The sequence below is a fragment of the Branchiostoma floridae genome, chromosome 11, assembly GCF_000003815.2.
Source record: "Branchiostoma floridae strain S238N-H82 chromosome 11, Bfl_VNyyK, whole genome shotgun sequence".
Classification (NCBI taxonomy): domain Eukaryota; kingdom Metazoa; phylum Chordata; class Leptocardii; order Amphioxiformes; family Branchiostomatidae; genus Branchiostoma; species Branchiostoma floridae.
The window spans coordinates 21,035,445-21,055,356 of NC_049989.1; the positions used below are offsets into that span (position 1 = coordinate 21,035,445).

At 44.9% G+C, this 19,912-nt stretch overlaps 1 protein-coding gene across 2 annotated transcripts in view; it reads left to right on the forward strand.

Moving 5' to 3' along the window:
• The window catches only part of LOC118426274 (F-box/WD repeat-containing protein 8-like), a 48,408-nt gene extending 29,176 nt beyond the window's left edge, over positions 1-19,232 (forward strand). Inside the window, exons 5-11 of one of the 2 annotated variants that reach the window (XM_035835568.1) lie at positions 12,518-12,657; positions 14,179-14,378; positions 14,573-14,809; positions 15,285-15,412; positions 16,923-17,096; positions 18,260-18,376; positions 18,843-19,232. In XM_035835568.1, coding sequence (XP_035691461.1) covers positions 12,518-12,657; positions 14,179-14,378; positions 14,573-14,809; positions 15,285-15,412; positions 16,923-17,096; positions 18,260-18,376; positions 18,843-18,984 — 1,138 coding nt within the window. In that variant the 3' untranslated portion in view covers positions 18,985-19,232. The remainder of the gene's footprint in view (positions 1-12,517; positions 12,658-14,178; positions 14,379-14,572; positions 14,810-15,284; positions 15,413-16,922; positions 17,097-18,259; positions 18,377-18,842) is intronic. The other variant, XM_035835567.1, reaches the window with a different exon arrangement.
• The last annotated feature ends 680 nt before the right edge of the window (positions 19,233-19,912 follow it).

Genomic DNA, 19,912 nt, shown 5'->3' on the forward strand with positions numbered 1-19,912 from the left:
CTATTAATGATATTGAGTTATAGTTCATCTTTTCTACCTAAAATATCATAGTTATGGATCAACTGATTTATAATATTAAGGTATGTTGCTAAGATAACACCTTCTTGGAAAAAAATCCCATTTTCTTTTTTATGCTTATGGTTCATGCCATTATTTTGAATGAATGAATTAATGGTTTATTTACCTTGAAATGGGTTTTAAAACATGAGATTTTCTTGTCTCTAATGTTCCAAAATTTCCTGTTTAGACAGTCATTTTCTTCAAAACATAATTCCATTTGATGCTTCTCTGTCCACTTCTAGAAGTGCCTTTTCCAGTTCCAGTTGGAGCTGCAGGAACAGAGTCTTCTTCATTGACAGGTGGGAAAATTATAGCAAATCTCAAAACAGTGTTTTGTCAGTTACTAGGGTTTTGTGACATACAGGTGAACTTTTAGTTAATCAAATGTACTCTGACAGAATAACTCTTGGTATATTGAAAGATCTTCTACTTGATAGGATGAAGTTGTAAAAGACTGCAAGCTTATTTGCAGATTAAACTTCCAAAACTCTGCCAAAAAGAACCGGGTTTATCCTCAAGTATAAAGTGGCTCGATTTTTTTAGAAGTTTGAGTTTTAAATCCTACAGTGTCTTTTCTATTCCAGATGTGTTCCAGAAGTCTGTGAAGAAGTACTATGAGTTGAAACTGTCTCACTTCAAGCCTCTGATCTGGAATGACAACTTCACACTTACACTCAATGATATCTTCACCCAGTTAGAGTTGGTGCCAACGAGTGAAAGACAGTTCAAAACATCAGAACCCACCAGAAAGGAACAAAGAAAAGAACTGAAGTCTTTAGACGACTTGTTCAACCCAGATGTCACAGGACTGTCCACAGCACCAAGGTGCATTCTGATCGAGGGTGAAGCCGGAGGGGGGAAGACAACGTTTCTGTCCAAAGAAGCCCTAGATGCCGTCTCACAGAAAACAGAGCTGGGCAAACGACACATCACTGTCCTTTTTATCCGACTCCGGGAGGTTAGAGAGGGGGAAACCATAGCGGAGATGGTGTGGGACCAGTGTGTTCCTGAACGAAAAGATGTAACCATAGAGTCCATTGAAACAATCCTAGAGCAAAACGAGTCCCATGTGCTCTTCCTCGTAGATGGGTATGAGGAGCTGCGGCCTGAGGCCAGGGCAGCCGGGCAGGCCATTCCCAAACTGCTGTCTGGCAAGTTGTACCCCAACAGCACGATTGTGATCACCTCCCGACCCTCAGCAGGAGTGCAGCAGCACACCCGGCCAGACTGTCATGTGCACATCATGGGCTTCTCTGAAGTACATGTAGAGAAATACATGCAGCAGTATTTCACTGTTGTTAAGAAGCAGGAACTGACAAGTAACCTTGTCGTACATGTCAAAGATAATGAACTTTTGAACTCTTTAATCCAGACCCCAATTTTCCTAATGTTGGTTTGTCTGCTGTGGGAGGAGGACCAAGAGATGGTGTCTACTGGAACAATGACGGGGCTGTACGACAACCTGCTGACATGTCTGGTTAGAAAGCACTGTAAGCGGGAAGGAGTGGACATGCCAACAGAAGGGCTGCCTACGGAGGTTGCTGAGTCATTACTGCAGCTTGGCAAGCTTGCGCTAGAGGCACTGCTGAGGAATGAAACCCTGCTTGATCTTACAGAAGTGGAGAAAGAAGAGATAAATTGGGAGTTGCTGTTAAAGCTTGGTGTGGTCTCCTTGGAGGTTTCTTCCTCCAAATTGCATCCTAGAAAACAGCTGAACTTTTCCCACAAGACCATGCAAGAGTTCCTGGCCGGACGATATGTTGCTCATGCTCTGTTGAACCAACAAGATATTGTAGAGCTGTTGCAGCTCACCTCCATAACAAATGTGTTTGAACTCAGTAACCTGCTTCAGTTCATGTGTGGCTGTGACTCACGGGCAGCACAAGCTGTGATGGAGGAACTGAGCAAGATCAGCAGAAGGGAGTTCGCACACGTGAGACCAGAACATTTTGAAAGCTCAGATGTGCCAAAGAATCGAGAAATGCAAAAGTCCTGCAAAACATATGAAAGGCTTGCAAACTTGTGCCTGACCATCCTTAGTGAGAGACAAGAACCAGAAGTGCTTCAGGGCATCAGTCAGGCCCTGCCTATTGTCATGCTGGACAGCTCCATTAACAGTAGAGAAGCCACAGGTCTGAAGTATTACATACAGAATCTTCATTCAGCAAACCTGCCAGACAGGCTCATACTTAAGGTCCCTAAAGGCACTGACAGCAGAGACACAGTTCAGTACCTACAGCAGTGTTTTACAACTCCACTTCCTGGACTTAGATTGGACTTGGAACTATCAGGGCAGTTTGACTCACCTGATGATACAGCCAGGCTGGTTTCAGTTCTGAAGAATGTTCCTGGTCTGAGGGCGCTGGATCTGTCACTCACAAGACTAACACCATCATCACTCCAGCCACTTGTGCAGGGGTTCAGCCACATGTCTCTGTTAGAGGAGCTGGGTCTTTATTATAATCAGGACCTTGGTGATGCTGGGATGGAAGTCCTGCAGGTTGGGCTGTCCAATGTTCCACATCTGGTTGTACTCTGTCTTGGGGATGTCAACATGACAGCCGTGGGCATGTCATCCCTGGCTCCCTACATGCGACACCTAGTGGGACTGAGAGAACTGGATATAAGTAAAAATAAGATTGGTGACACTGGGCTGGAATCTCTCACCACCATCCTCCCCATCTTCACAGCTATGCAGGTGTTTTTCCTGAGGGGGATCGGTATCAGCCCCACAGGCATGCGCACACTGGTCCCTGCACTGTGTCAGCTAACCAGACTGATCAAACTGGACATTAGTTTGAATGCCATAGGAGACCCCGGGCTGGAATGCCTGGCTGCTATCCTCCACCACCTCACAGCCATGAAGGTGTTGGATCTCAGTGAGACAGGTATCAGTGACAGGGGAATATCAGCCCTGATCAAAGCTCTGCCTCACCTGGTGCAATTACAGGTGTTGAATGTGAGTTACAATAACATAGGGGACTCAGGGATTGTCTCACTGGTGCAAACACTCTGCCAGCCCAGCGGTTTGGACATGGAACAAAACCCATCTGGTGACAAGAGTCTGACCACAGCCCCTCACTGTAACACCACATTACAGGAGCTGCACATTCGGGGGAATAGTGGAGTAACAGGAGCCGGACTGGAGAGAATCACACAGCTCATCAGCGCACTGACAGCACTGACCAGGCTGGACATGTCTGGTGACAGGGACACACCTGCACACCTGTCTGACTCCGCTGCCATGGCTCTGGCCGAGGCTCTACCCAGACTCCCTGCCCTGGAGCGGCTGGACCTGTGGCACATCTCCATGGAGCCTGCAGGGTTCCAGGCTGTGGTGCAGGCTGCTGAGGAACACCCAACACTGGAGTGGCTGATGTGAGTTATACTGGTTATCCTATAGGCATACTGTACTGTACTGCAGGGTAGCTTAAATGGACTCTAATATTTAGTAAGTTAGTTATATTGGTTATCCTATAGGCATACTGTACGTACCGTAGGTGAGAATATGAAGTATGTGAGGTATAGTGGTTATCTTATAAGCATTAACTTTACTGTGCTGCATGGTAATTTAAAGGGACTCCAATATTAAGTAATATCTGATGGAATTCTAAGAGATAAGATATGTGAATTGACTTTTTCATTACATTCAAGACTGTTACTGTTTATTCTATTGAATTTTAACAGACTTACCAAGATACACACCTGTTTTGGTACATATACTTCAATAATGAATGTATCAATGCTCAGTGAGCATTAACTTATACTGTATAAAACTTTGTAAATCTGTTTGTCAGTAGTTTAACTCCCACATTTTGCTGTTCATGCAATGACAATATGTTAGCATTTGATGTAACCAAGTATCTCCTATCCTCCTTTTCCCATACACAGTTACTCTAAGCGTCTAGTTCCTGAGGGAGCGGACACCACAGCCAGCTGTCTGTATCTGCTGGGCTGAGTTGCCAACATGCGGACCTGTTCTGTAGATTGTCTCAGCTGAGGTCAGTACTCTGTGTTTGTGAGGTTTAGGCACAGACATTCACACATTTCCCCGTATTATTTTGTGGGGTTTACAAATGACAACATGTTACTGACAAAGTGAAAGAAAAAGTGAAGACATTGACATAGAATTTTTGTTTCCATCAAGGATATAATGAGAGCTTCTAAACATTGCATAAAAATTTTATTGCCCCAGTTTTATGAACTTTCTGGGAATTAATAGGTCTGGTTAATGTGATAGTCAAACAGAATATTCTCCTTTATTCAACAATGGAGAAAAAGTCTTTAAGTGCCCAAAAAACATTTTGCTTTCAGCAGAACACTTGTTTGGTGCCTAGTTTTAGATCTTAAAAAACTTGTAAACTGCATGTCTACAATGTATTTATTCAGTTGAATTTACACATTGATACAGATGTGCCTACAGGTTACAGTTACAGTCTGGACCCCCTGTGTAAGTACACCAGCAGGTGTAAGGTGGGGGGGGACCACAGGTGTGCTAACAGGTGTGTTTGTTACAGGTATGGCTGTCCTGACAGGTGCCCTCCAGCCTGGACCCCCTGTGTAAGTACACCAGCAGGTGTAAGGTGGGGGGACCACAGGTGTGCTAACATGTGTGTTTGTTACAGGTATGGCTGTCCTGAAAGTTTCAAAGCCCTGCCTTTACTCAAAAAGCATCACCCCAACATCTGATTCGACCCCTATATGAATGACAACTCAACTCTTCAACTGCTTATTTGTCGTATACATCTGGACTCAAGACAACAATATAATGTGGATATGATGAAGGGAAAATAATGACAGCTATCTAGGAAATAAACAAGACTAATTAATATATGCTATAATAATAATCTTTATTTTTGACACTCTCTATTTTCTTGAATGTAGTTTAAGTCCAACAATGCCTCTGGAACAAGAAACGGTGAGTTTGATTCCGGCTGTGTCACTAACCCAACATTCACGCTACTGGAAAGAGTCGCAGTCCTTATGACGGGGTGCTGAACCATGGTCCACTTTTCATTGTGATTGGCAAAAAGAGCTATTGGAATTTCCTCGTAGAATGAACCTGTAAATACTGTACATAGCGTCTGTTTTCTCTGTCACGACCAGTGGAAGAGAAGCTCTTCAGTGAGCTGAATTGGTTCGAGAGCACTATGATACCATGAAAAAGTCGCTGTACTTTTGTTTTAAAAAAGCTTTTGTTCTATGTTCATTCATCATTTACTCTAACTTAATTATTACAACAGGCACCAGGCCAAGGAAAACTAAAACATAACAAATAAACGTATTCAGCCAGAATGTAGAAACTATAGATAAAAGTTATCTTTTACCTGAAAATACAAATTACATCATTCTGTACAATAACAGTCAGTAGTATCTCCAAAACTAGAGGTGTTGAAATGTGTTGGTTCAAAGTTTCAAACTTCCACAACATATACTTATGGCTTTGACTCCTTAGTATTTGTACAAATACAAATGAGATTATCCATGTCACCCTACAGATGTAGAGATAAACAATTCCTATGGAGGAGTATCATTCTCCCTATTTGATGAAATTTGACTATATATCATCCAGGACACTTAGTAGCATGGTGGACTTTACGGTCTGGTTCTATTATTACATGTATCCATAAGATATGGAGACAAAATTAAACATCTATATATTCCTGGCAATGTACAAGTATTCGCTGTCATTTCTTGGTTTGTCATCATGGTTCTGTATTATATTACATTTCATATTACTGATTGGTAGCAGCATTTTGTGGTGACGTCATCTTTCATCCTTCAGCCCCGAAGGCCACCGAAGTAATCTGGATATAGAAAGGAAAGAAGTTGGTGAAAAGACTGCTGAACAGTGGAGCATGCTATAATCTGATGTATCACTATGATTGCAGTGTTAACTCGAAGTTTAGACATCTTAATTTTAGATAAGGTCACAGACGTTCCTCATAAAGGACCTACAAAATCTGTACAATTGCTTCAACCCGACCTTTTAAATGTGAACACTCTACTCCCATCCCTTGGATGTATGTCATCTATGAAAGAACCCCAAAACCCATGCATTGGTGTCATCTCTGTTAAAACCTCCTATAGGCCCTTGCACCAGTCTCATCTCTGTCGGAACCTCCTAGTCCCTGGAACCAGTCTCATGTCTGTCGGAATCCCCTAGGCCCTTGCACCAGTCTCATGTCTGTCGGAACCCCCTAGGCCCTTGCACCAGTCTCATATCTGTCGGAATCCCCTAGGCCCTTGCACCAGTCTCATCTCTGTCAGAACCCCCTAGACCCTTGCACCAGTCTCATCTCTGTCGGAACCCCCTAGGCCCTTGCACCAGTTTCATCTCTGTCAGAACCCCCTAGACCCTTGCACCAGTCTCATCTCTGTCGGAACCCCCTAGGCCCTTGCACCAGTTTCATCTCTGTCAGAACCTCCTAGACCCTTGCACCAGTCTCATCTCTGTCGGAACCCCCTAGGCCCTTGCACCAGTTTTATCTCTGTCAGAACCCCCTAGACCCTTGCACCAGTCTCATCTCTGTCGGAATCCCCTAGGCCCTTGCACCAGTCTCATCTCTGTCGGAACCCCCTAGACCCTTGCACCAGTCTCATCTCTGTCGGAACCCCCTAGGCCCTTACACCAGTCTCATGTCTGTCGGAATCCCCTAGGCCCTTGCACCAGTCTCATCTCTGTCGGAACCCCCTAGGCCCTTGCACCAGTCTCATCTCTGTCAGAACCCCCTAGACCCTTGCACCAGTCTCATTTCTGTCGGAACCCCCTAGGCCCTTGCACCAGTCTCATCTCTGTCGGAACCCCCTAGGCCCTTGCACCAGTTTTATCTCTGTCAGAACCCCCTAGACCCTTGCACCAGTCTCATCTCTGTCGGAACCCCCTAGACCCTTGCACCAGTCTCATCTCTGTCGGAACCCCCTAGGCCCTTGCACCATTCTCATCTCTGTAGGAACCCTCTAGGCCCTTGCACCAGTCTCATCTCTGTCGGAACCCCCTAGGCCCTTGCACCAGTCTCATCTCTGTCGGAGCCCCCTAGGCCCTTGCACCAGTCTCATCTCTGTCGGAACCCCTATGCACTCTCACCAGTCTCATCTCTGTCGGAACCCCTATGCACTCTCACCAGTCTCATCTCTGTGCTGGCCAGTCCGCGCACGATGGAGTCCAGCCCGCCCTGCACGGTGTTGTATACGTGCTGAAATACAATGGAAAGATTTTGAAATCATTAGAAAAGATTGTGTAAAGATACTTTAGTCGAAAAGAAAATATAGCAACAACTTGGGCAAACTTGTAATTTCCGCTACAGTGATATTCAAGCTCACTGAACTTTCATCTTTCGGGTTATTTTAGGCTAGTTTCTCAACTGATCTCCAAGGTAGTTTATAGTTTAGGTGTGTGTGCGTGTGCGTGTGTGTGTTTCTGAGACGAGACCTCCAATCTGCGTGTTGAAGAACCCGTGAGTCCGCTTGGTTTAAGGTATGTTACCATGATGTTAGAACAGCTGTCACTTACTCCCCTGTACCTGAGACGCCGTAGTCTTTGTCTGAAATTTGCACTGTCTGTGTCTAAGTCTCCACTATTTTCAGGCTGGTTACCCCCGAAACGGGGTAGTGTTCATAGGAGGGAACTGCGTACCAAGGACAACTACTCACAGTTTAGATTCTGCCAATGTACTGGTACATACTGTAAATGCAGAAATGTTCGTGGTGGTTTTATGTTTGCAGTTTTCGCGGTGACCACTTCACCGCGAACTTAAAACCACCGCAAACATTTTTCCATTGACTACCTGGAGTGCGTCATCGGAGGCTTCCTGTCCGCCGTCAGCTCCTATGGGACCCACATCGTGGCGGGGTAAGGGCCTTGTTAGCCTTCACGGCAATCAACTCTGACATGTCCATGTACATACCCACTTTCATCTGTTGGGTACGTTTCATCATCATCATCATCAACAGTCGACGTGCTTACACACGTCGGGGTTATACCGCCCCTTACGGGGTGACATACCCTATCGCTGGATAATTACAAGACGGGGATGCGCCAGGTCTCCCATCCATTTACTTTGTAGTTTTTGTTAATTGTTTTCCCGGTGAGGTAGGTTTTTTGTTTTTGAGTAAAAAGTCCTCTGGCACTGTACACACTCACTGTGCCTATGGCATCACCCATATCTGTTCCAAAGGCCACACAACAATGTAGCTTGTGGCTTGTCCACTGGTAGCGGTGTGTGTTCTATGCAAGGGTGCAAGAAACTTGTGGTGACTACTTAAGGGCGAAATTAAATCATTTATAAGTCCCTGTACAAGACAGGTGACTGACCATAAGAGCGAGATTAACAACTTAATGTTCCTCAGTTCCCTGTGCAAGACAGGTGACTCCAGGTGACAGAGCCTCAGGCTGATTTGGCACTTAAGTCTAATCTGACAATGAAGACATTAAGCCTGTCTTGTTCAATATGTCTCAGAAGTGCAGGTCCACTTTCTTAAGGTCCATCAAAGTGATGACACGGGGGTCATGCGGTGTAACGTCAGGGTGCTTGGCCGAGAACCCAGAGGTCCGCAAATCCTGTCACGCTACCAATCTTGTGCCCTTGGGAAAGGCACTTTACTCGACTTTCCTCACTTCACCCAGGTGTAGAAATGGGTATCTGTATTCAAATGGGAAGGTAAAAGGCAGTGGAAGGAGAGGGATGGGCTCTGCATTCTAATACCTTGCCCTAGACACAGTGGATAACAACCCACTGCCCCTGTGGTCTCAAAAAAGCTGTGGAACTACCTTTGCTTTTACCTCTTACTCGAGTCTTTAAGTTAGTGATAAATCCCTCTAGGAGACATCCATATAGGGAATAGTAGGCTGTTGAATCTGATGCTTGCACCCCATTTGGAACATAATGTGTTCCCTGCTGTTGAAGCTATTGCTCTCCCTCCCTCTGTTGAACCTGTTGCATTTTGAAGTTCACAGGTAAAAAAAAGTCCCAACTTTTCCCTTTTTCTAGTCACCATTCCCTAGCTATAGCATCATGGAATAGAATTTTATTACAATAAGATTTTAAAATATACAATATTACAATAAGGAGCTAACCTGCTGTTGCCTGACATTGATTTTTCTATGATCCACTTTACATCTCCTCAGTTTACAAACCTCGTACATAACTTAATGTTCCAAACACAGAAATGACATAGAAATGTGGCTGTGGTATTTTCAGCTCTCAGTGAAGAACAGGCCTGACATACAGTAGTGTACAATGTCATGTATGCAGAGGGAAGACTCTGGGATGCTCACTGCTGTAAATCTATAATGTTTGATCATTTTTATCCGCAGAGTAGCCCATATCCTGAGTTTCTAATCTAAATATATCTAGTATTTACTTATTAAAGGGATATCAAGTCAAATTGCAGTTGTTTTGAATTGCAATACATATATTTTCAAAGTATTGCAGTTTGAAACCATTGTTGACAAACATGCTCTATAAATCTTGAAATATTCTGTATATTTCTTAAAGTTAAGTTTTAATTTCAGTAGTCACTTTTCCATCACACCCCAAACCAAGACCTAATCAGACACAAAACTAGTTGACTCTTTACAGAGCTTGAATCTGAAACTCTATACCAAAGTTCAATCTGAGGACTATACAGGCTTTTCATTGACGCTGTACTGATTGAATCCTCCGACAACTATGTTGGCGGATAATTCAATTGAACAGTAGCATCTTCTTGTGGTTAACAGACCTATGCTGTAATCCAACATGGTGCAGATGACATCAAATAAAAAACCTGACAGTGTATAGAAAATTTATTCCCAGTTACAAAAAATGACACCCAGCAAAGCTTTCAGTGAAACAAAACTGGATCAGGATCCAATTCCCTTCTCTGCGGAGCTGACATTCCTAACACGGAATTGCCAAAGACGTCTTAATCCATTCCTTAATCCATTCCTTAGCAGCAGGCTTAGCATCTAATCCCTCCCCCAAGACTCGCCCTCCCCGGTACCTAGTCCTGGACTATCCCTGATCCGTAGTTATTGATTATCGGGGTTTGTTGTCTGTTGTGCAATAAAATTGTCAGTCTTTTTGACATCAGGATAATCTCATCGGCTTGTGTGAGCCTCCTGGATTAGGCAGCGTCAATACAAACACTTGTTTCTTGTTTTTTTTTCAATGGACCGTCTGGAAATTATTGGTAATTGTTACAAAATCAACTGTTATAACTATTATACTGCTAGCTGATAATTCAAGGTTCAAGCCACACCAATTTATTTCTTTGTACTGTAGACATTTTAAATTAAAAGTGATTCAGTGATTCCTTTTTTTTTTCAATAAACTTGGGTTTCCTTGGGTTGGCATGATATGAATAAAATACAACCTGGGGTATTCTAGGCCCTCCTGCAGGTTGGATGGCTGTTATGCGATCCTACTGCGGTTGGGCCTGATTGATATTGTTGGGTGGGCCGACTACTCCTTCTTCGCAGCCAGGGGCTGAATTTCAAGGAGATTAAAATACGAGGGGCGTGCAATAAGTAATGCCCCTGATCCACTTCCAGTTGTCTGATCTAGATGAAATTTTGTATGTGTAATGGTAATGATTCATATCTCTATGGGTTATGTTGCAAAAAATAGCTCTGAACTAATTGCGGTTTCTGATTTACTGGTGTTTGAACTGAGTCAGGTGTGAGATGGACCAGGTGTGAAATGGAGCCAGTTGAGTGTCGCGCAGTGATCCGGTTTTTGTATTTGAAAGGACGCACACCAAAGGAGACTTTTGATGAAATGAAAAAAACTTATGGTGATGATGCCCCATCATATGACCTTGTAAAACGCTGGCATCCTGAATTCAAACATGGCCGGAAGTCTGTGGAAACAGCTCCCAGAGCTGGTCGGCCCTCTTCTGCCAGTAATGAGGCATCTGTTGGACTACCAACCTGGGTTGTCCTACAACAACGGTGTCCAGAGCTGCATCAAACTATGGGAGAGATGCATAACTCTGGGTGGTTCCTATGAAGAGAAAGACTAATAACTGTGCCAAGTTTCATCAAGGAGCTCCTTGGTTTCATTAATATCCTGCTATGAGAAATGGGTCAGGGGCATTACTTATTGACCGCCCCTCGTACGTGGGGCTAAATTGCAAGGGTCTAGAGCGAGCTGCCATTCCCTGCCACTCAGGTGACCTCAGTACGACTGTCGAAATGTGTGGAGCGAGCTGCCATTCGACAGTATGAATGAATGAATGAATGAATGAATTTTATTAACGTGTCATGCGTTAGAACGCCCAGCCCACGTGGGCTTATAAGACACACACAATACAAATCATAATTGAACAAAGGATATTATAACATAAAAGAACGTCAGGAACATAATCGGTATCGGGTAACAGACCAGATATCAAATCATAATCACCAAAATTAAACCATCAAACAAGGGTTTCGTAGAACTAAACAGAGCAGAGTTTATACAGAAGATAAGGAAAAACATAATAGTAGACAGGAACATAATCGGAAACCATTATACAAATAGGGTAACAGACCAGATATCAAATCATAATCACATTAATCAAAACCATCAAACAAGGGTTCCGCAGAGCTAAACAGAGCAGAGTTTATACAGAAAATAAGGAAAACATAATACATGTAGTACAGTAATAGTTGTACATAAGTGGACAGGTTGTGAGTTCAAGTGTATAATCGCCTTCTTCTTTTGTTCCAAGCTTTGCGTAGGAAGTTAGAAATTTCGGAGACCCCTTTTTCAACAAGGGGTCTCCGGTGAGAGAGACTAATTGCCCCAGGTGCGGCCATGTGACTGTAAGTTTTGAACGATAAGGAGTACCTTGTGTTGTGTTCTATATTTAAGGTATCTTCTTCCTTCCAGGTTCTCAGAAGGCATAGTCCGGCTGTGGGACGTTCTTGCAGACGAGAACACGCCCAGCGTGCTGTTAGAGTCTACCCAGGAACAGGCTGTCTGTAACGTCTTACAGTGTCCTGTTTCTTGTCTGTAACGTCTTACAGTGTCCTGTTCCTTGTTTCCAGGTTCTCAGAAGGCATAGTCCGGCTGTGGGACATCCTTGCAGACGAGAACACGCCCAGTGTGCTGTTAGAGTCTACCCAGGAACAGGCTGTCTGTAACGTCTTACAGTGTCCTGTTTCTTGTCTGTAACGTCTTACAGTGTCCTGTTCCTTGTGTTTCCAGGTTCTCAGAAGGCATACTCCGGCTGTGGGACGTCCTCGCAGACGAGAACACGCCCAGTGTGCTGTTAGAGTCTACCCAGGAACAGGCTGTCTGTAACGTCTTACAGTGTCCTGTTTCTTGTCTGTAACGTCTTACAGTGTCCTGTTCCTTGTCTGTAACGTCTTACAGTGTCCTGTTCCTTGTCTGTAACGTCTTACAGTGTCCTGTTCCTTGTCTGTAACGTCTTACAGTGTCCTATTCCTTGTCTGTAACGTCTTACAGTGTCCTGTTTCTTGTGTTTCCAGGTTCTCAGAAGGCATAGTCCGGCTGTGGGACGTCCTCGCAGACGAGAACACGCCCAGCGTCCTGCTAGAGTCTATCCAGGAGCAGGCCGTCAGTAACGTGTCCGTCAACGGCACCGTCACAGTCGCGTCTTTCGGGAACGGTACGACAATTGAGAAGTTTTCTTCTCTAGGCCACAGCAGTTTAATATTTTTGGTGATTTTTCTTTGTTAGTAATAAGTGAGCAAGAAAGCATATTAAAAACTGTGAGAAAGGTCAGAATTCGACTGTCTGCAACGTCTTCGTCAACGGCACCGTCACTGTCGCATCTTTCGGGAACGGTACGACAGTTGAGAAGTTTCTTCTTCTCTAGGCCACAGCAGTTTTGTTTTCTTGGTCCTCTGGTGATTTTTCTCAGTAATATTAATAAGTGAGCAAGATAGCATATCAAAAGCTGTGAGAAAGGTCAGAATTTGACTGTCTGCAACGTCTCAGTCAATGTCACTGTCGCGTCTTTCGGGAACGGTATGACGATCAAGATGTTTTCTTTTTTCTCTTGGCCACAGCAATTTGTTTTCTTGGTTCTCTGACATTTACCTAGTAAAAAGGAATCGGGAGCAACATATCAAAATGAAAACAGAGGGCTGGCAGGAAGGTCTGAGAGTTTTACTGTATTAACTCCTCTCAGATTTAGATAATAAAGCTGAACTGGAAAATCCACATGAAGAGAGAGTCTGAGGGAAAGTCTGTGTGTTGGTTCAGGGCTCGAAATTCATTTTTGGGATTAGGTGCACTGGTGCACCCAGCTTAATAAATTGGGTGCACCAAAAAATTTTTGGGTGCACCACTTAGACTTAAGTAGAATGTCAGAAAAACCTAATAATAAAACTTAGTTACAAGCTATCAAATTCTTAAACAAGTAACATGACAGACATTTTTATCATCTTTCTAACACTTAGATGTAAAGAATTTAATGTATACTAGTAAATTTTGATATCTTTACATACATAAGCCTATGAAAATATTTGGGTGCACCCTGTGCACCCACAGAAAATAATTGGGTGCACAGCTCCAATTTTGGGTGCACCTGGGTGCACATGCACCCAGTATTTCGAGCCCTGTGGTTTCAAGGAGTGAATATGATCAGATTCAATTTTTCCTCCCAGTCCTCCGTTTTTGTGATTTTCTCTTCTCTCAAGCTGATTGATTTTTTTCTTAGCATGGCCGAGAAGAAGAAATTGACCTTTCTCTACACTTTTCTGACTCATTTAACAGACTAATATAATTTCTTCTTTACTCTAAGAAAATCCGCTAAGAAACAATGCACAGTTCTTTAACTTACATAAAATGAAGTTGAAGTAGCAACCTTTTGATCCTAAGAGTCATCAACCCTAACCTTGCCACCTTTAAGCTGTTTTCACCAGTTTCATGATCAGCCTCAATGTTCAAAACCTACAGTATCTTGGCCGCACCTAGGGCAATTACAGTCGTATTGAGGTCACCTGAGTGGCACCGAAGAGCAGCTCGCTCCAGACACTTGCGATTTAGCCCCGCCCATTGTAAGCTCCCTCCAATTCAGCCCCTGGCTGCCAAGAGTCAGTAGTCGGCCCACCCAATAACAAAAACAATTATAACAATGTTGGATTTCTGCACCATCATCGTTTTTTCTCCCCACTACCTCCAGGTGATGTGAGCATCTGGAGTACTGAACATGGAGGCACCCCCCTGCACCACTTCACCCTGGACCAGGGGGGCCCCCCTCAGATCTGCACCTGTCCAGGGGGGGCCGTGGTGGCCTGTGCTCGAGGCTCGGTGGTCAGGGTGGACTCTCCGGACGCTGTGGGGGTCTGGCACTGTCGACAGAACTTCAGCTGTGACAAAAAGGTTACCAATAATGTCTATTACGTTAAAATTTAAGTCTTTCCCGCATCATATGGTGCATAGGATGGCACCCATCTCCATTTCTGTAGCCCTGGGCCACACAGCTTACTACAGCAGTCTACATCAATGATGTACAATTATTACTTTGTGAGTTACTTTGTGTTCCTGACTCAAAACAATCCTTCACATCCCCACAGGTGTCACACCTGACTCTGGTTCAGAAGGGAGGGCTGCCAAATAAGGCGCTGTCTGACCACCTGGTTGTCATGGCAACAGACTATGACGTGTACGCGTACCGCCCTCACCGCCCGCCGGAGGAGCGACGCCGGTTTCACTCCATGTACGGCGCCGTGGTGGCGAGTCTGGACGCCACGGCTGAGCAGGCTGCAGTCGCCTCAACATGCTTCGGCGTCTCCTTGGAGGACGTCTTCAAGGTGGGTTCACTTTCACTTTTGCAAATGCTTTCTCTTTCACTTCTAACAGAGTGACTAGCAAACAGACATCATGTGGTCAAGGTGAGTTCCTGTCTTCTCAGAGTTAACAATTTCTAACCTGCTCAAGAAGACCACTCATGATCAGGCGATCAATAAGATTACACAGGAGACCCTTAAAAATTGTACTGTCAAATCTGTCCAAAAAGCCACTCAGGGGACTGATTAAATCTTGCCTGTGTGGACAGGGAGTCAATATAAACAGGATTCTTAATGTTTGTGTCATGGGAAAAATCGTCTAAGGGAACATGTTAACTCATGGACCACTGTTAATTCAGAACTAAGTACAATGAAGATATGATTTCTGTCTTTTTTATTACAGCCATTGGAAGATTAGCTCATCTGTTTGAGCTTAAGTTTGTTTGAACTTAGCTGGTCTGAGATCACTTTCACCTACTCCCCCTTTCTCCTCCCCCAGGTGCAGTGCTACTGCCTGGACACGGGGAAACAGCTGACCAGCCTGCGGGGTCACCGAGGTCAGGTCACCTGCATGGACCTGCGGAACAGTCCACCCAACATGCTGGTCACGGGGGCCGAGGATAAAAGGTGAGGACACATTTTCAATAAAAAGTACAATAAGTTTTGTTCCAACATAAAAGAAAAACTCGAACCGTAGATTCTGTGTTTCTGCTACCTTTGATTCACTCCTGACTTTATCACGCTTCTGGTAGAACAGTCCACCCAACATGCTCGTCACGGGGGCCGAGGATAAACGGTGAGGACACATTTTCAATAGAAATTAAAGTACAATTTAAGCTTCGTTCCAACACAGAAGAAAAACTTGGTGACCCGTAGATTTTGTCTTTCCGCTACCTTTGATTCATTTGTGACATCAGCGCGCTTCTGGTAGAACAGTCCACCCAACATGCTGGTCACGGGGGCCGAGGATAAACGGTGGGGAAATTTTGAATAAGAAGTATAATAAGTTTTGTTCCAATATGTATTCGAAAGATTCTGTCTTCCTTGTACCTTTGATTCACTCCTGACATCATCACGCTTCCGTCAGAACAGTCCACCCAGCATGCTCGTCACGGGGGCCTAATATAAAGGCAAGGAAAAAATAAGACTTAGTTAGGCCACACTGACTTGACTTTATGGCACATTAACTCATACTGTTTTTTCTCATACATGTGAGTGCTTTTAGCACAGAAAGCTGTATGCACCATTTGTTAAAGTCTTTGATACAACTCATCAAATGCAAGTCAAACTCTTGGACACTGTTACCAGTTAATCGCCCCAGATTGTGCCGCTAATGGCCGGCTCACAGTCAGCACTCTAATTTGGGAACAAGTTTTATCACCCTTTTACAGGATGCAACAGTCGACATCAATAGTCCCACTCACATGCACTGGTGGGATTACCATTGTCACAGTAATCAGGCACAGAGCTATAACATGTGGCATGAACCACATATGGTAATTGCAGTAGATAGCTGGAATTTGGAGTTTGCATGATTATTGCAGTGGACAGCATTAGCTGGAGTATAGCCAAGAAATGTGTATAGTATTACATGTTATAATGGAAAATGATTTGCAGATATTGTCTTTGAGTATTGTGATACAGTAGAAGCTGTGTAATTGCACACCCAATTTGCCAGCTTATTCTGTGCAATTATCCGGGTGGTGCAATAATGCAAAGTTATCCAGTTGGACTATACCACCCTTGATTTTGGGATTCCGTGCAATTAACAGAGGTGTGCGGTTATCCGTGGCTTCTACAGTATCTGACAGGATATAGAATATAGGAATTGAGTTTATTCATATACTGCAGCAAAGCCCTCCAGGCTTGAATTTAGTTGCAACAATGACAACAAACCAGATTGGTTTCTACAAGCGTTAAGAAGTCATCTTTCCACTCTGCTTAGAATGCAGTTAGCGACACAACCTGGACACATGATCATCACATGTTTAACACATGACCATCACAATCATGTTCTCCAGGCTGCAAGTGTTTGACCTGCGACCTGCTGAGCGTGTCGTGTGTGCAGTACTTTGTCATCACATGATCATCACATGATCATCACATGTCTAACACATGACCATCACATGTTCTCCAGGGTTCGAGTGTTTGACCTGCGGACGCCCCGGCCGGTGCTGAACCAGTACTCCCACCCACTGGGCGTGTCGTGTGTGCAGATGGACGACTGGAAGGTGGTTAGCGGAGGACGGGAGGGCGCGCTGTGTGTCTGGGACCTGCGCATGCAGAACAAGCTCTGGGAGATGAAGCCCAGGTGAGTGTGCGTATGTGTGAGTGAGTATGTGAGCGTGCGTGTGTGTGTTTGTTTATGTATGTGTGTGTGTGTGTGCTTGTGTGAAGGTGGTTAGCGGAGGACGGGAGGGCGCGCTGTGTGTCTGGGACCTGCGCATGCAAAACAAACTCTGGGAAATGAAGCCAAGGTGAGGGCGTGTGTGTGTGTGTGAAAGTGTGTGTGTGAGAGTGAGTGTGTGTGTGTGTGTGTGAGGGTGTGTGTGAGGGTGCGTGTGTGTGTGCTTGTGTGAAGGTGGTTAGCGGCGGGCAGGAGGGCACGGTGTGTGTCTGGGACCTTCGCATGCAGAACAAGCTCTGGGAGATGAAACCTAGGTGAGGGTGTTTGTGTGTGTGTGCGTGCATGTGTGCGCTTGTGTGTGTGTGTGTGTGTGTGTGTGAGTGTGTGTCCTTGTGACTGTGTGTGGTGTGTGTGTGTGTCCTTGTGTGTGTGTCTGTGTGTGTGTGTGTGTGTGTGTGTGTGCATGAGTGTGTGTGTGTGTTTGCTTGTGTGTGTGTAAGTGTGCGCATGTGTGTTCGTGTGTGTGCGCGCACGTGTGAGCGAGTGTAAAGGTGGTGAGCGGCGGACGGGAGGGTGCGCTGTGTGTCTGGGACCTGCGCATGCAGAACAAACTGTGGGAGATGAAGCCCAGGTGAGAGAGAGAGAAAGTGTGTGTGTGTGTGTGTGTGTGTGTGTGTGTGCATGTGTATGTGCGTGTTTGTGTGTGTAAGGTGTGCAAGGTGTGTGTGTAAGTGTGCACATGTGTGCGCGTGGGAGATGAAGCCCAGGTGAGTGTGTGTGCATGTGCATATGTGTGTGTGTGCTCATGTGAAGGTGGTGAGCGGTGGGCGGGCATGCAGAACAAACTGTGAAGCCCAGGTGAGTGTGTGAGTGTGTGTGTGTGTGTGTGTGTGCATGCGTGCGTGTGTGTATGTATGTGTGTGCATGCGTGTGTGTGCGTGTGTGCATGCATGTGTGTATGTGTGTGGGGGGATCTGCACATGCACAACAAGCTCTGGAAGATGAAGCCAAGGTGAGGTTGGTTTTGCTTTAGGAACCTGAAGTGTGCCGCATTGCACTATATACTTGCTTCGCTGAAGAAAGTCTTCATTTGCGTCAACTAAACTGTGAATTTTGTTGGTTTGCAGTAAAGTCCACCCGATCCAGTACTGCCGGTTCGGAGGCCCCCACCTCATTGCCGCGTGTTACCCGACACCCTCCTGCAGTAGGGAGGACCTGATGGACCAGTACAGGCACCAGCCAGAGTAGGGCTTAATCTTTTTTCTCTTCAGGCTACCGCTTTATTCAGATAGCCTATAATATGAGATCGCAGTGGCGCAGCGGTAGTGTGTTTGGCTCAGGACTAAGAGGTTTCAAGTTCGAATCTTGCCGTGTCACCAATCCTGTGCCCTTGGGAAAGGCACTTTATACAGATTTGCTCACTTTACTCAGGTGAAAATGAGCACCTAGCTTCCGCTAGGGCCGTCCCTCGGAGAGGACGTTAAATGGAGGTCCCATGTTTGGGGAGAGCTACACCCCACGCACATTAAAGAACCCGCCACACCTTTCCAAAAAGAGTAGGGGCTTGCCCAGGTGTGCGATGGAGCAAATTTTTTGTCTCGTGTTGGTGATTCACTACAAATCACCCGGATGGAGGCCTGGCTAACCTCTATTTCATATCATGCTTATTTCATCTTATTCCTGACCACCATGTTTGTTTTTCCAACGCAGTGTCAAAGGTCGGATCAACGTGTACGATTTCTCGGTGGACCAGACGACTCAAGACGTCCCCGACATCTGCAAAGCCGACTACGACGAACCCGAGGGGTACAACTACAACATCAGCCTCGCCATGCCGTATGACGCAGTCTGACAGCTGTCAATCACAGCCTCGCCATGCCGTACGACGTGGTCTGACAGCTGTCAATCATAGCACAGTCTGACAGCTGTCAATCAATCATAACCTCGCCATGCCGACTACGACGACCCCGAGGGGTACAACTACAACATCAGCCTCGCCATGCCGTATGACACGGTCTGACAGCTGTCAATCACAGCCTCGCCATGCCGTACGACACGGTCTGACAGCTGTCAATCATAGCACAGTCTGACAGCAGTCATTCATAGCCTCGTCATGCCGTACGACGCAGTCTGACACCTGTCAACCTTAGCCTCGCCATGCCATATGACGCAGTCTGACAGCTGTCAATCAAAGATCAATTTATGATAGCATAAAAGGAGGCCTTATTAATATGTATATACTGTACTATCTTCTTGAAATGAAAGACAGTTAGACTATTATGATTTGGTAGATGAAATTCCCCCAAACTGTTTTAAATTCGAAGTGACCAAAATTGTGCAGGTTATCCCTGTTGATACCAGGTATTATGAATTTAAATTTCGGTCTACATTTTTAGTAAGAATATGTAAAGACAGTAACTTAGCTCAACATGTAGCATTGCTGTTGTAGCTTATGGACTTTAAGACGTCTGTCCCTAATTGAGGGGTCAGAGTTGACAGGAAGTTTCAAACAACTTCTGACCTTAGCAAGGGTCAAAGTCACCCATAAGTTGTAAAAACTGGTCATCGTATCCATGTTTTATAAGATTTGGCTGTCTTGTAAATAAAATGTGGACAGAGCTGTAGTCAAATGTAATTCTTGGTAGCATGTCATGAATGAGGTTCATCTTTTCATATAAGATTTTTTTTTTTTTCTATTTGCTTTTGGACAGACGAGGACGATGTGGCACTGCACTCAAGTTTTGTAACTTATATTAACAATGCCACATACACGGTACAGA